This window comes from Typha latifolia, chromosome 11, assembly GCF_019914945.1.
Source record: "Typha latifolia isolate L0001 chromosome 11, TyphaL0001v2, whole genome shotgun sequence".
In the NCBI taxonomy this organism is placed as follows: domain Eukaryota; kingdom Viridiplantae; phylum Streptophyta; class Magnoliopsida; order Poales; family Typhaceae; genus Typha; species Typha latifolia.
Window position 1 is genome coordinate 1068512 of NC_133096.1, and position 14826 is coordinate 1083337.

The 14826-nt window shown below is 39.3% G+C and overlaps 3 protein-coding genes across 3 annotated transcripts; 2 read left to right on the top strand and 1 right to left on the bottom strand.

Moving 5' to 3' along the window:
* Positions 1-3006: 3006 nt before the first annotated feature.
* Positions 3007-6070, top strand: LOC140798021 (receptor-like protein EIX2). The gene is made up of 2 exons (XM_073151740.1): positions 3007-3572; positions 3877-6070. The coding sequence occupies exons 1-2, from the start codon at positions 3098-3100 to the stop codon at positions 5892-5894; spliced, it is 2493 nt and encodes an 830-aa protein (XP_073007841.1). The 5' UTR covers positions 3007-3097; the 3' UTR covers positions 5895-6070.
* A 1462-nt stretch (positions 6071-7532) lies between these two features.
* On the bottom strand, positions 7533-8272 carry LOC140798023 (uncharacterized). The gene has a single exon (XM_073151742.1). The coding sequence runs from the start codon at positions 8130-8132 to the stop codon at positions 7827-7829; it is 306 nt and encodes a 101-aa protein (XP_073007843.1). The 5' UTR covers positions 8133-8272; the 3' UTR covers positions 7533-7826.
* Positions 8273-12292: 4020 nt separating this feature from the next.
* LOC140798022 (ribonucleoside-diphosphate reductase small chain-like) lies at positions 12293-13757 on the top strand. The gene has a single exon (XM_073151741.1). It carries the CDS (start codon positions 12527-12529, stop codon positions 13568-13570), a length of 1044 nt encoding a protein of 347 aa, XP_073007842.1. The 5' UTR covers positions 12293-12526; the 3' UTR covers positions 13571-13757.
* Positions 13758-14826: the final 1069 nt, after the last annotated feature.

A 14826-nucleotide genomic window follows, 5' to 3' on the forward strand; every position in this document is an offset into this window, starting at 1 on the left:
TTTCTTTTCTATATTTCATAATGATAGCTTGCAAGAGAAAATCCAGTGCCTTTCCCAAAACAAAAATCAGCACTTTCTCACAAAGGACAACATCTTCTTAAAAGATTGTTGTTGTTGTTGTTGTTGTGAAAGAAAGTCCTTAGACCATCTTAAAATAAGTATGTATAAAACACTCTTCCTCTTCTCGTTCTTTTCATTCTAGCTTTCCATTTTAAAGATCAAGTACTGATTTCGATCGTCACCTTTACATCATGCTCACCTGTGACACTTAAAAGAACTAATCAAAGATTATGTTCTTGTTGAAAAGAACTTCTAGGACGATTCAACGTGAGGTCGTCATTTTCCTTTCAACACGGTTATGGAACAAGTTTTATGACGTGACATAATTTTTTAGGCTGAAATTGCACAATAATTTATAGAATTTTCAGACTTTTGCTTGTTGTACCTATCCCTTCTCTAGATTTCCACAAACTAATATACAGGGCTACTACGGAAAGAGTTTGAAAGGTTCAATCTATGGATATATATATATCGTTGATCAAAGAGGCATAAATTTATTAATCCTCATTTGATTATGACTTGTTATGTGCAGGCCAAACCCAACATGTATCATCGAACCCTAAGCCTAACCTCACTCGATCACCACTCCCACTATTTGTCTCTTCCTCGTGTAGTCGCCTCTCTACCCCCTCTCCCTCCCTATCACTCTTTCTCCTACGACGACAAACCCCTTCTCACCATCGATACTAGCATCCCTATCACCGGTCTTTCACTAGCCATAAGATTCTTGTCTTTATTCAGAAGATGTAATAACCATAAAAAAAAGGGGTGCACATGTGCTTGGCACGTGCACTGACTTAAGGGCACAAAAATATTATTATTTTCTCTTATTTATTTATTCTTGTAAATTAAGCTAAATAACGTGTAGCCCCTGCATAGGCAATTTCATCTGTCAATGGATATGTATTTTAGGCTTAGTGTGGCCTTGATGTTATGGACTTCTTGTCTGTATTATTTATGAAAATGTGGGTTTTTCGTTTGTATATTGTGTTGAGACATTGACCAGCAGGTCACATGGTAATCACATGGGTTCTACCCACATGAGGGGCACGTGTTTGGTGGCAGGTGTTACGGAAGAGGATGGAGGGGAGATGGAGATGTTCGAGAAGACGAGGCTTTGGGATCAAGGACGTAAGAAAGAGAGATATTGAGATTGAGATAGGGAGAGGGAGAGATCGAGCCAGAGCAAAAGGAGGGGAGCTGAGAGGATGATGCTTCATGGAGGCAGGGGGAACAAAGATGAGGGAGAAGAGAGCTCAGAGGAGAGCGCCAAAGAGGATGATGATAACAACGATGACATGTCGGTGGTCATCCGACTTCCTTCTCGTACCTTAATGGTTGGTTGAATGTAAAAACTATATTGTAATTGTCATGAAATTTTGAATTGTTAGATTGAAAAAATTAAAATTTAAAACTAAAAATTAATACTTAAATTTATTTACTTAATATTAATTGTTGGTAGTTGAATTGGTGCATGGATTTGTGTTGAATTGAATTTCTAGTTAAATGCTTATGGTTGTGACTTTTGTATTATATAATTTTTGAGTTAAAAAGAGATTATTTTATTTAAATAATATGCCATTTATTTAGGGTAAATTAGTAAATATGATTCTTAATTTTTATAAATATTATTGTATTATTCATGTCGTGTTAAATGTGTTATCGTGTGAAGTTAATGCGTCATGTCAGCATGACTTGTTTATTAAATGGGTTATATGGGTCATATCGTATTACTCATATAATAAATAGGAAGTGTTCGTGTTTATCAAATGCAACCCGTTTAATAATCGGGTTATATTCGTGTTAGAACAAATTGACCCGACTCAAACCCGCTTAAAATGACCTAATTGCCGCCCCTAATTCTATCTCTCCTATTTCATTCATCCAACTAAAATTACCTTTTCTCTTAACCTCATCCAACACTCTTCTCCTCTCTCTTAATCTCTGCCTTCGCTTTCTCATTGCACCATCACCACACCCTACCTTCTCCGATAGGGGCCCCCATTCCTCCTCTTCTCTCTCGTACCACTTTTCCCCTATCTGTGACCATGGTCAAGATAGGATTGAGAGAGGAGGAGATACTTAGGTGTGATTTTGGAGGAGAGGAGAAGAGAAGAAGAGATTGGCAAGTTGGGGGTGGAGTGGAGTAGAGTTGAACAAGAAAATGTGCGCGTGAGAGAATAAACGATTTCAATTGGATAGGCTAGATTAGAAGAGAAGAAAAATGAGAAGGGACTAGTGTAAATTATTTTTTTCAATTACTTACTTTTAATTTTCATTAGTTTAAAATATATTTTGAACTAAATTTTGATAACATATAGAGATAGAGAATTAAAAAAATTAAGTTAAACTCTATCTCGTAGTATTAAGTGATATCTCCTTCTATAATTAAGACATAATTATGTATCTATCACATTTAAAACATAAGATAGAGAAATAAAATGAAAAGGACCAAAGCCATCAGATTAGGAGAATAATTCTCCAACTAGTTTAACGAACTCGGCATTCATCACATTCGGTGGTCGCACAGATCGCCGACTTCTGAGAATAAACCAGTGAATGTAAATAAAAAAACAAAACTAATTAGTAAGCACCAAAGGCAAATGAGAAAACTCCAATCAAGTCAAATGAGGCACGCACGATTGAGAGTATCAAGTCAAATGGGGCATGCACGATTGAGATAATCTTGACTGTTATTCAACACCCTTCTTTGTTTCCCTTCCCTAGAATTCCACTGGATGACATAGTCAACTCTGACCGGCATGCATTCCCACTTTCGATTACTTTTAGTGAGGAAATATGACAAGATGTATAGTTTATCTTCCAATGTCATATCACACCAACCAAGTGATTGTTACTTACGCCACTACAGCTATTATCTTGTCACCTAGTAGGTGAAGAAGACCATTTAAATGCAATGTGATATCTTTTAATATCTCCGAGTGGTTGTATACCGTACTTCGTCTTCTCTCTCTCTCTCTCTCTCTCTCTATATATATATATATATGTGTTGGTTTGGAGTGGGAATAATAAAACCATGGCTATGCTTCAGTCCTCCACCGCCCATCTAGTTCTACTTTTGCGTCTTTGCCTGCTACTCCTCTACATGATCTCTTACGCTCTATCTATGGAGCCAGAACTAGGAGAAAGTTGTATTGCGAGTGAGCGAGATGCACTTGTCTCATTCAAGGAGCGCATCACTGATCCAGCTCGGAGTTTGTTGTCTTCTTGGGAAGGCCAAAATTGCTGTAGATGGAGGGGCGTCATGTGCAGCAACAGGACAGGGCATGTTGTCAAGCTTGACCTTCGAGTCCTAGCAGAGTTTCTACCAATTTCCATGAGCAGCGACATTAGCCCTTCTCTTCTCGCTCTAGAGCATCTCAACTATCTCAACCTAAGCTTCAACAACTTCGGAGGTCGACAGATACCAAAATTCATAGGCTCCTTCAAGAACTTGAAGTATCTCGACGTCTCTAATGCAAACTTCAGTGGTAGCGTACCTCCTCAGCTCGGTAATCTCACTAAGCTGCTCCATCTCGATCTTTCTTTCAATAATTTAAAATCCGTTGACCTGGCATCTTGGTTACCAGTCTTTGAAGCACCTCGGTATGAGTGAGGTGAACCTCAGTACTGCTGTAGATTGGGTGCAGGCCGTGGGCATGCTTCCAACTTCTCTAAGAGTCCTTTATCTATCCGGTTGCAATCTCAATGCCACACTCTCTATTCTCCCTCTTTACTCTTCTAATCTCATGGCACTTGTGACCCTTGATCTTACGGGCAACTACTTAAGTGGTCCTATTCCTGATGGTCTGCTAGGAAACACGACCTCCTTAGAAGAACTTCGGCTCGGAGGTAATGATCTCGTCGGCATGATACCAGAGACTATGAAGAATCTACACAAATTGAAAGTGCTCGATCTAAGAGGGAATCAGATCAGTGGGGACATAGCAAGATTGATGGAGAGGTTATCGCACAAGATACAATCATTGTGGTTGGGCTCAAATTATTTAACTGGCAACTTATTAGGTTGGATCACGCACAAGACTAGTCTAAGCATTCTTGATCTCAGCAACAATAATCTCACCGGTTCCATCCCTTCTGAGATGGGAAAGCTCACTAATCTGAGCTACTTGGACTTAAGTTCCAACCAGTTGGCCGGCATGATAATAGAAGATCATTTCACAAGCTTGACGAGATTAGAGACGCTACACCTGCACAACAACTCCCTAACCATAATAGTACATCCAAATTGGATCCCTCCATTCAGATTGAAAGACGTTGACTTGAGCTCCTGCAAGCTGGGACCCCATTTTCCTGCGTGGATTCAATCACAGACTAACATTACTGTTTTAAGAATGTCTAGTGCAGGAATCGCTGATAAGCTGCCAAATTGGTTTTGGAATATAATTTCTCAGATCCAACATCTTGATCTCTCCCTTAACCAGATCAGCGGAGTGTTACCAATGACTCTGGAGTTCATGTCAGCAGCAGAAACTATAGTGCTGAGTTCAAATAAGTTCCAAGGTCAGGTACCACAGTTACCGATAGGTCTTCGGTACTTAGATCTCTCAAGAAATTATATATCGGGGCCACTGCCACTAAACCTTGGAGCTATAGAGTTGTACTATTTGCTTCTTCCATATAATCGTATCAGTGGAACCATCCCACCATCTATGTGCAACCAACTCAGGTCCATACAAGTCCTAGATCTATCAAACAACCACCTCTCGGGACTACTTCCTCAATGTTGGACAAGTGGCAACTCTTCGAGAGCCAAAACTGAATTGAGAGATGTAGGTTCAAATCTCGGCTTTATAAGTTTCCGCAACAACAGTCTCTCTGGTAAATTTCCTTTGTTTATCCGAAGTTGCCAACAACTTTCGTTTCTTGATCTCTCTTATAATAACTTCTCTGGAAACTTACCGGCATGGATAGGAACAAGACTACCAAATTTAGCCTTCCTCCTATTAAAGTCAAACATGTTTTCCGGCTATATTCCTCTTGAGCTTACAAAACTTGACCGCCTTCGAATTTTGGACCTTGCTCATAATAATCTATCCGGAACTATAGCTCCATCCCTCGTGAACTTCAAAGCAATGTCTCTTATCTCCCCATATAAAGGTGATGTCAATACAATTGCAGCATATATACCTGCCAATATTAATGCTTACAACGATACCTTTAGCTTATTAGTGGACACAAAAGGGCAAACTTTGGAATACCAAAAAGACAAGATCTTTTTCATGTTGAGCCTTGATTTGTCGACAAATAGTTTAACCGGAGAAATCCCCGAAGAGATAGGTGCCCTTGCTGGATTGACGAACTTGAACTTGTCTGCAAATCGATTGACTGGAAATATTCCAAAAACAATCGGTGATCTACGATCATTGGAATCTCTTGACCTATCGAATAATGAGCTCTTTGGTGAAATTCCTTCAACTCTGTCAGCTTTAACTTTTTTGAGTCATTTGAACTTGTCCTACAATAATCTCTCAGGAAGAATTCCGTCAGGAGGTCAACTCGAAACATTCGAGAATCCAACTATATACATCGGCAACAACAATCTTTGTGGGCCTCCTACTTCCAAGAATTGTTCAAGAAATCAAACTTCTATGAGTAATCTTCCAGAACATGAAGATGGATATGATATGTCATCTTTTTATCTCAGCATGGGTATAGGATTCGCAGTGGGGTTTTGGGTGGTTTTTGGTACCTTGTTTAAGAGGACATGGAGAACAACAAATTTTCTCTTCCTTGACAACATCTGTGATAGAATTTATGTGTTTATGATTCTCAATTGGGCTAAACTCATTGCCAGCAGCAAGAAGAAATAAAGTAGAGTAGTAAGGTTGCTACCGAAGAAGTTTGTAAGGTTTGAATTATGGAGATTGGTCATTGATCAAAGGCTTTAGAAGTGATGCGTATATAATGTATTAAATTTTCCACTTCTCACAGTATTTGTTTGTATGAGTCATATAATAAATAGAGAAATAGTAATTATTCGACGACACCATTTTTATTTGCATACTTGCTTCAATTTACTGGAACTAAACCATCCTAATTTCCATTAGTACTCAGGCATTATTGTTCAATGTCAGGCCACTCTGCAAGTCCTTAATTTTGTCATTTCTTTCAATGAACGACCTTCGTTATGGCCAATCTCTGGAGGCACTTCAAGCCTTGAAGAGGATATTCAAATGCAAGCGATGCGTTGTTCACAAAGTGTTGCAGAGGATAGTTTTGGAATGCAGGATAGAAGTTGACATGGAGAAGCTTCTATTAAAAAATATCTAAATGTTAACAGTGACAGCATACAGTGCTGTATGAAGTTGAAAAAAGAAAAAGAAATATCAAATCTTCTAGCAAATTAAGCAGAATCTCCTTCCATAATGGTTCTAAACTTCTTCTTGATCTTTTCCTTTTTTTCTTATGTAAAAAAAAACACTAAAATAAACTTAACTAATAAGTCCCGCTCACTAGAAATAATTTTTTTCTTATTCTGAAATATAACTCCTTATTACAGAATAATAGCTAAACATCATAATAATACTATTCTAGGATGCAAACTTTATTCATCAAAATTATATCCTATAACACACACTAACTTAATTATTAATTTACTTTTGATATCTATCTCATTAATCTTTTTATATCAAATTAAAGGATATTTATCATAATTTTATAAAAATTAAAAATTAAATTTTTTTTACTTTGCATCACATCAAAGGTAATTATTACACCGTTATTCTAAAATAGGACTGAATAAAAAAAATAGTTATTTTTAAAATAAAAAGGAATACCTATTCTAGAATTGACTTTATTCCTAAAGTAAACGAGACTAGATAGTGACAATAAACAACTAGCCGTTGTAGCATAGCGACAGAGTCCTGACCTATATATAGGGGCATAAATCATAATTAAGTCAAGCTTGATCGAGCCGAGCTCTATTCAAGCTTGGCTTGAAATTACTCGATCTCCTCATCTCATTCCTTGCTCGCCTCGTCGATTTCTTCGATTCAAGACCTGACACCGTCGACGGCACAAGCTCGTCGGCTAGAGACCGGTGATGTTGTGGTTGATGCATCTCTTCAGATTCCTTTCCGCCGCCATAGGAGAAGAGAAAGACAAGGAGCGGGAGGGGGGGATTCTATAGGTAGGAAAAGGATTTAGTTAAATAGAGGAGAGGGTATTTTTGTCATATTATTCTCACATGACTATTACATGGATGAAAATAGGTAATAAAACCCTAATAGAAGAGGTCAGATGATATATTTCTAATAGTTCGGAGGTTATTGTGTACTTAAGAAAACTTTATAGGGTTATTATTCAGAGGGTGAAAAGTGAATTATTCCAATAAAAAATAATAAACAACTAGAAGTAACTTCATTCAGCTTTTCATTCAGCTTTTCATTCCACTGTCAGAATGTATCTTTAATTAAGGTCTAATCCAGAATCATTTCTTAGATAAACAGTAAACAGCTATAAGTTAATGTCCATTGATTCCAAATTACAACAACTGAGAGGATTCCTGTTTAAAATAAACAACCAAATCTTCAAGAACTATTTAGCCAAACATTACCAGTCATTTCCCCCAAAATTTGCACTAGAATTAGCAAGCAATTTGATTCAATTATCATTGAATCCAACTTACAGGCACCAAACCAAGGAAAGCTCATCTTTCCCCCATTAAATTGTACAAACCCGTATGCGAAATTTCAAAATCATCATGTAAATTTCCCGAAATTCAAAAATTACCAAAATCAAAATCAGGGGGATCGGCTGGATCGCATCGAGATCTGGGCGGGGAGGGGCCGGCCGGTCCCGGACCCCCCGCAGCTCCGGCACGGCATCCGACCCGACCCGGCACACGTGCGGCACCCGAGGTCGCCGTCCGACCACCGCGCGCAGAGGCACGCCACCCGCCCCGTGCCGTTACACGCGGCGCACCGCGGCCGCCACGCCCCGGAGCCGGCCATCGTCTTGCCGCCCTCCATCGCCGACTTCACCAGCATCGCCGTCGCCACCACCCCGATCCCCGTCGCGAGCTGCGAGGCCAAGACTATCGGTCCCATATCGGAATAGGGGGTGCAGAATAAGAGCTCGCTATTCGTGGATTGGATTGGATTGGATTGGAATAAGTCGAGAAGATAGATCGATAGATCGATAGATAAATATAAAGGGGGTAGTGTTTGAATGGGTTTCTGATATTATGATGAGGGTCGCTGTGGTCGTCGTTTAAAGGGTGGAGAAGGTCAAGCGATATTTCGCACATGTGTTTGATTGTGGACTAACTTAATTAAAGATTCTTCATATAATTATTATCGAAAACTTTTTAATTATTATAATTATTGTTTCGTTATGGTCCAGTTTTAACTCTAATCTAGCCTAATTTGCCCCTTAAAATCTATAAAAAATATATTATAATTATTATTAAAATTAGATTATTTCAAGCTCGTCGTTATGTAAATCAAACGTAATGACCACAATTATATAGATCTTTTGAAATGGTCGGAAAATATCTAATGCTATTTAATATCACACTCACTGATAATGAAATGTCTCTAAGAGTTATTTCTTAAGAACAACGCTTCTGGAAGGGAAGAGTAGTATGCTTAGTGGTGATTATTATGTGGTCAAATTAAAAGAGGAACTTCTATTTTTATTTATTTTTATGAAACTTAATAGATGTACTTGGAAATTCTACTTGTTCTTTTTAAATAGATTATGAGTGTGTGGCTAATTATAAAACTATATGGATAAACTAATTCTCTATGATATATATAGGTTAGATAAATAGATTAATTCTATCAAGAAACAAATTGGAATAGTACTGTAATAGAAAATTAAGATAGAGAGATAAAAGGGGAGAAGAAGGCCTGCACTACGGGACTAGGAATATCGGCGATAGAGAGAGATTAGAAGCTAGACGAGACTGTGCCAACGGAAGAGGTAGTGCTAATTGGTAAAGGAGGAGTTGGCAAGAGATAGTGATAATTGGTAAAGGAGGAGGAGAAAAATATAGAGGTCGGTGGCCTAGTTGAGAGAGATGCTAGGGTAAAAGCTAATTAATCTTTTATTTCAAGCATATCTATGATACAAGTCATAAAATCTTATTTACAGAGATTAAGTCAAAAGGTCTAAAACAAATTTAACTAAACTAGTATTTTTTATCTTCTCGTATTAACACTTCGTTTTTTCATAGATAGATTTCGTATGAAAAAGTTGTGAATATCAAAGTTGCATATCTGGATGTTAGCGATCTTATCCAACTAGTTTGATATTATTCGGATATCTATAGAATATTTTGTGAATATTTTCTCAAAACTGTAGAGTTAAATTTAGCTAATTAAATAACATCTTAACCTACTAAGATTCTAACTAAGTAAATAAGATAATTAGACTCAATCCATTAAGCGCAATGACCCCATGATGTGATCCGATCTGACCTAGATCGCATCACAGTACAACCCGACCATTGAGCTACATATCTCCTTCCATTCAAAACTGTTAACCTGTTGAAAATAATATCTGATTCCAAAAGTACACATAAATCCAATCTAAAAATAAGTAAATAAGTTTAAAGATTAAAAAATTAAATATTCTTTATAAACAAGTCTAATATTGAACAATATCTCTTTAAGAACCTGACCATTAAGCTTCATACTATTCCTTTCTTTTCTTAACTATAAAATATCTCCTTCCAATCAAAGCCATTAAACTACTTTTGCTTAAAATCTCAAAATTGAGATCATTACATAAACCTTTAAACTATTATAACTACTGCTGCATTTTTTTTAAAATATTAAAATTATCACTAAATTTTTTTGACAGTTTTAGAAATACCTAACAAATTATTATTAAAGTTGATAAACACATATAAATAACTTAAAACACCTTTCCCATTTTAAGTTTAGTTTAATAATTTATATAAGGGTAAAATAGTCTTTTTCTATATCTAAATTGTATTTTAATCCAGATTAGTTAGAATTAAGTAACGGAATGATACTTATTAATGATTTCGGTAGTTGGGTTTGTCGGGGAGGCGTGGAAGACTTGGCGTAGGGGTAATTGCTACGGCGTTAGAGATAGAGTGTGGACTGGGTCAGGACTCAGGAGTTGCTTGGCACGTGCGTGGGTGTGAGCTTTGGAAAGATCCCATGCCTTCCTGTCACCAATCCAGAGTTTTTACCAAAATAGCCTCATTTTTTTTAATTTTTACCAAAATAGGCTACCCTCAAACTTATTTACTAAATAGAGTCTAATTCAGTGTAGTCTTAATACAAACGTTAAAATAATCAGCGTTTTTATTGCTAGATAATTTTTTCCCTAAATTATTAAAAGGCTAAGTTAAAAGGATTTATATACATAAAACGCTGAAAATATCAGCATTTTAGGTCCAGATAAAAATGCTAAACTAATCAGTATTTTTGTCTAAGAAAAAAACGCTGATCAGTAAATTAGATCCTATTTAGTAAATAAATTTAGGAATAATCTATTCCGGTCAAAAAAAGTTTTGGAAGAGGGCTAGTTTGGTAAAAAAAAAACTCCAACAATCCATGCTTGCAGTGGGCTCTGCCTAAAAAGTAGTAGAAAAGTTTAGTGCATGATGTAATTGAGAAGAAAAGTTTTCAAGAGGGCGTTCATTTCTTACAAGTGCATTATCTTTTTACTCTCGTCTTCTCTTTTTCTTGTTCTCGGTCATGGCCTGGCTTCTTTAAGACTAGCTTTTCTTTTTCTTTCTCCTTCTAGACCTTAATTAGCTGCAACTCAATGTCGACGGCTCAATGTGCTCGTCTTCTACCTCCTCTCCTCTCCTCTTTTGTGGCTTCTGCTATAGGAGTGAAGGGTTTGGTGCCTCTTGTGTTATAGCTTTTTGTTTCCTAGCCGGGCTTGTTATTCTTTTTGTTTGTCTGTCCATGTTGATTACCGGTGTTCGCATCAGGTAATCTTCAGTGCAGCGGCATTTAGGTTGTCATGTAGGGTTGTGGCCTTGTGGGTGTTTGAATCTGCAGAGATTACGACGAAACTACTTTCACATTGAATCATTTGCTGCCATTTAGCTATGTGTTTTGTATAATTGTCTTTATGCACTTTGGGTTTCTCTATTTGGGGTGTCAAAATAAATGAGCTCGTGCTGAAGCTCGGGCTCGGCTCGATTTGGTTTAAGCCGAGCCTAGCCTAAGTCTTATTTTAAGGTTTGATTTTTATTTCGAATTGAGCTTGAGCAAAATATAATATTTATTAATATTATATATAAATATATTTAGAACTATTAGATTTTTTATTCAATAGCTATTATTATCTTATCGCAATCTAATTCTAACCATAAATCTAATAAAAAAAACTCCTAATATCTAATCTCCTTCCCGTTTCCTCTTCCTCCTCCTTTATCAACCCGTTCATCCAACCTCTTTCGACAGCCTCCTCCTTTATTGTCTCGGCCTTGACCACGGCGTCGGCATCCTCCTCCATCGTCGTCGACCCCGGCGTCAGCCTCCTCGTCCTCCATCAATAAGTCGCCGCCGTCTTCTCCTCTCCATCGGCCTCTTCCTCCTCCTCTAGCCTCACCAAGTCACCGCCTCCTCATTCTCTAACCAAGCTTGAGTTCAACTTGGGCTCAGGTTAGGCTCAGCTCGAGTTGAGCTGAGCTGAGCCGATTCTGAACATCTTTAGAGAGCTCGAAATTAATTTTCAAGCAAAGCTAGAGCTAGCTCATTCAAGCTCATCTCGTTTACGACCCCTGCTCTCTTTGTTATGCTGTAGATATTTATAAAGTTGGGAAGCTTGTTTATGGTTCATGGCCTAATCTCTCTATCTTTATTGTGTATTAAACATGTATCGCTTTCAGCCTAAGAGCTTTTCTTAAAAAAAAATATTACATTTTATTTTTAATATCTTAGAAACATTCCAATTAGCTTTAACTTTTCAGCCTAAGAGCTTCTCTATATCTATTTGAAATGGGTTTTGGACTTGACTGGGGCCACGCCCACATAAGCTTCTTCAAACGACGGCCCGGCCCACATTTTGAATTCTGAGTTACAAACTCGAACCAAATGTGAATTTGAGTCGAATCAAATCTGATACTACGCAACACAATCTGCGGTCCACGTTCATCGCACGGCTCAACCGCATGCTGACACGTCCTCCACCGCACGCACCTTCACGCTGTCCACCTCGTAAATCGCGCCAATTAATACCTTATCCCCCCGCCCCCACTTCTGGAATTGCGCGGTGCGGCCCACAGGCCGCGTCCTCCCGCCCCGCCGATTTTCCGGCCAAATTTTCAAATGCTTATTTTTAATTGAACATTTTAAAAATCCCACCCCCTCCATCTTCTCCCGCAAGCCTCCCATTCAAAGATTGTTTTTTTGTTTCCTTCCCTCACAAGCCTCTCCCAAAATTTTCAAATCTCCCCTCCAAAACCCTCCTCGCGCCGCTATAAATTCCCCCCATCCCGTCCCATCCAATGCCAACAACTACCCCAAAACTAACGATGCCTGCCGTCCCCTCCCTCCACCTCGCCCACGAGGCCGATGAGCCCCTCCTCGCCCCCAACCCCGACCGCTTCTCGATGTTCCCAATCCGCTACCCGAGCATCTGGGAGCTCTACAAGAAGGCCGTCGCCTCCTTCTGGACCACCGAGGAGGTCGACCTCTCCCAGGACACCCGCCACTGGGACCTCTCGCTCTCCGACGACGATCGCCATTTCATCTCCCACGTCCTCGCCTTCTTTGCCGCCTCGGACGGCATCGTCCTCGAGAACCTTGCCTCCCGCTTCATGACCGACGTCCAGCTCCCGGAGGCCCGCGCCTTCTACGGCTTCCAGATTGCCATTGAGAACATCCACTCCGAGATGTACTCTCTCCTCCTCGACACTTATATCAAGGATCCCGACGAAAAATCCCGCCTTTTTCGCGCCATCGACACCGTCCCCGCCGTCGCCAAGAAGGCTGACTGGGCACTCAAGTGGATCCACGCCTCCGACTCCTTCGCTGACCGCCTCGTCGCCTTCGCCTGCGTCGAGGGCATCTTCTTCTCCGGTTCCTTCTGCGCCATCTTCTGGCTTAAAAAGCGCGGCTTGATGCCCGGCCTCACCTTCTCCAACGAGCTCATCTCCCGCGACGAGGGCCTCCACTGCGACTTCGCCTGCCTCCTCTACGAACTTCTCGAGCACAAGCTCGACGAGGAGCGCGTCCGGTCCATCGTCGCCGATGCGGTCGTCATCGAGAGGGAATTCGTCTGCGACGCGCTCCCCGTCGCCCTCGTCGGCATGAACGGCGAACTAATGGGCCAGTACATCGAGTTCGTGGCGGATCGGCTCCTAGGAGCGTTAGGGTGCGGGAAGTTGTACGGCGTTGCCAACCCGTTCGATTGGATGGAATTGATCTCGTTGCAGGGGAAGACCAACTTCTTTGAGAAGAGGGTCGGGGAGTACCAGAAGGCTTCGGTGATGTCCAGCATTGGTGGACTTGGAGGTAACCATGTCTTCAAGATGGATGAGGATTTCTAGACTAATGCTACCACTGTTAATTTTTATATATCTTCTCTAAAAATGTAATCTTTAGATCTTGTCGTACCGGTTTGCTTCCTTTCTTTCTTTCTTTGGTGGATTGTAATATACAGCTGCTAATTAGCACCTTGCCCAGTTATTCGCATTTGTGTTTGATAATATAACGAAGATTGTTTAACATTGTTCATCTTGAGCTATGGGTGTCTGACGAAATGTCTGTGAGGTTGTACCTGGTACTTTTTCTTGCATTTCTGTTTGGTTGTACTTCAAAGAGATGATGGGTTGTTGCATTGGATTTTGTGGTTGTTACTCTGTACATTTTTCTTCCATTTGTTCGGCGATGTGCCAAAGTGGTGATAGATTATTGAATTGGATGTACTGCTTTTTCCTGTTTAATTACAGGAGAGTAGAGGAGTAACAAAAAAGTTTGGTTTTTGCTCTTTCTCACTCTCTCTCTCTCCTCAAAAGAGAAGAGTTATCTTCTCATGGCTTCTCTCTCCCTCTTTCTCTTTTCTTCTATAGGAGAAAAAGATAAGGTGCATGGTTGTCGTAGGAAAAAAAATCATCTAAAAGATAAGATAAGATAATATTTTTTGTACATTAACCGCCACAATTACAAAATGCTCCTTTTCACATGCAAATTTTGGATGGATAAAAAAAAGCGTCGATTTTGTCATATATATTTTCTTCTTTGGAGGGTATTAATGATAATATTTATAGTTCAGGAGAGTTTAAGTATAATTTAGACTTTAAGAAATAGAGCGAAATATATGAAGAAGAAAATTCTCACCTCCCTCGTACATTATTCTAGTTTTCTCATGAAAGATATCTCGACGTTCAGCTAAACTTGATAGTAGAACGTCACAGAGCTGCTTTTTATACATTAGCTAAAGTTTCGAGAAGAATGAGGAGATTTTGTGGTAGTTGATTCACTATTAATGTCGATATTCCACCTGAATATTCTCTATGATACGGCGAATTGGACCTAGTTATCTTAAGCTGAGTTTTTTTTTTTTTTTTTTTGAACTTCTGAAGGTTGGCATTCGAACGTCTGTATATGTTCGCAAATATAACATATGTGTTTAGCGCGTCCGAACGTATTCAAATGCCCCCGATCGAACGCCTATATACGTTCGCAAACACAGTGAACGCATTTAGGGCGTTTGAAGGCGTTCGATGAATAACCTTATGATTATTATTGAATAAATTAAGTTCTTTCCCCCAAATCTTCTCCTCCCCTTCTCTCATTCTCTCCC

Excerpts from the sequence above, each read along its gene's own strand:
- LOC140798022 (XM_073151741.1), top strand. The coding sequence starts at position 12,527 with ATGCCAACAACTACCCCAAAACTAACGATGCCTGCCGTCCCCTCCCTC.
- LOC140798023 (XM_073151742.1), bottom strand. The coding sequence starts at position 8,132 with ATGGGACCGATAGTCTTGGCCTCGCAGCTCGCGACGGGGATCGGGGTG.
- LOC140798021 (XM_073151740.1), top strand. The coding sequence starts at position 3,098 with ATGGCTATGCTTCAGTCCTCCACCGCCCATCTAGTTCTACTTTTGCGT. Across the intron at positions 3,573-3,876 it reads TAGCGTACCTCCTCAGCTCG|GAAACACGACCTCCTTAGAA; the intron begins GTAATCTCACTA and ends ATGGTCTGCTAG.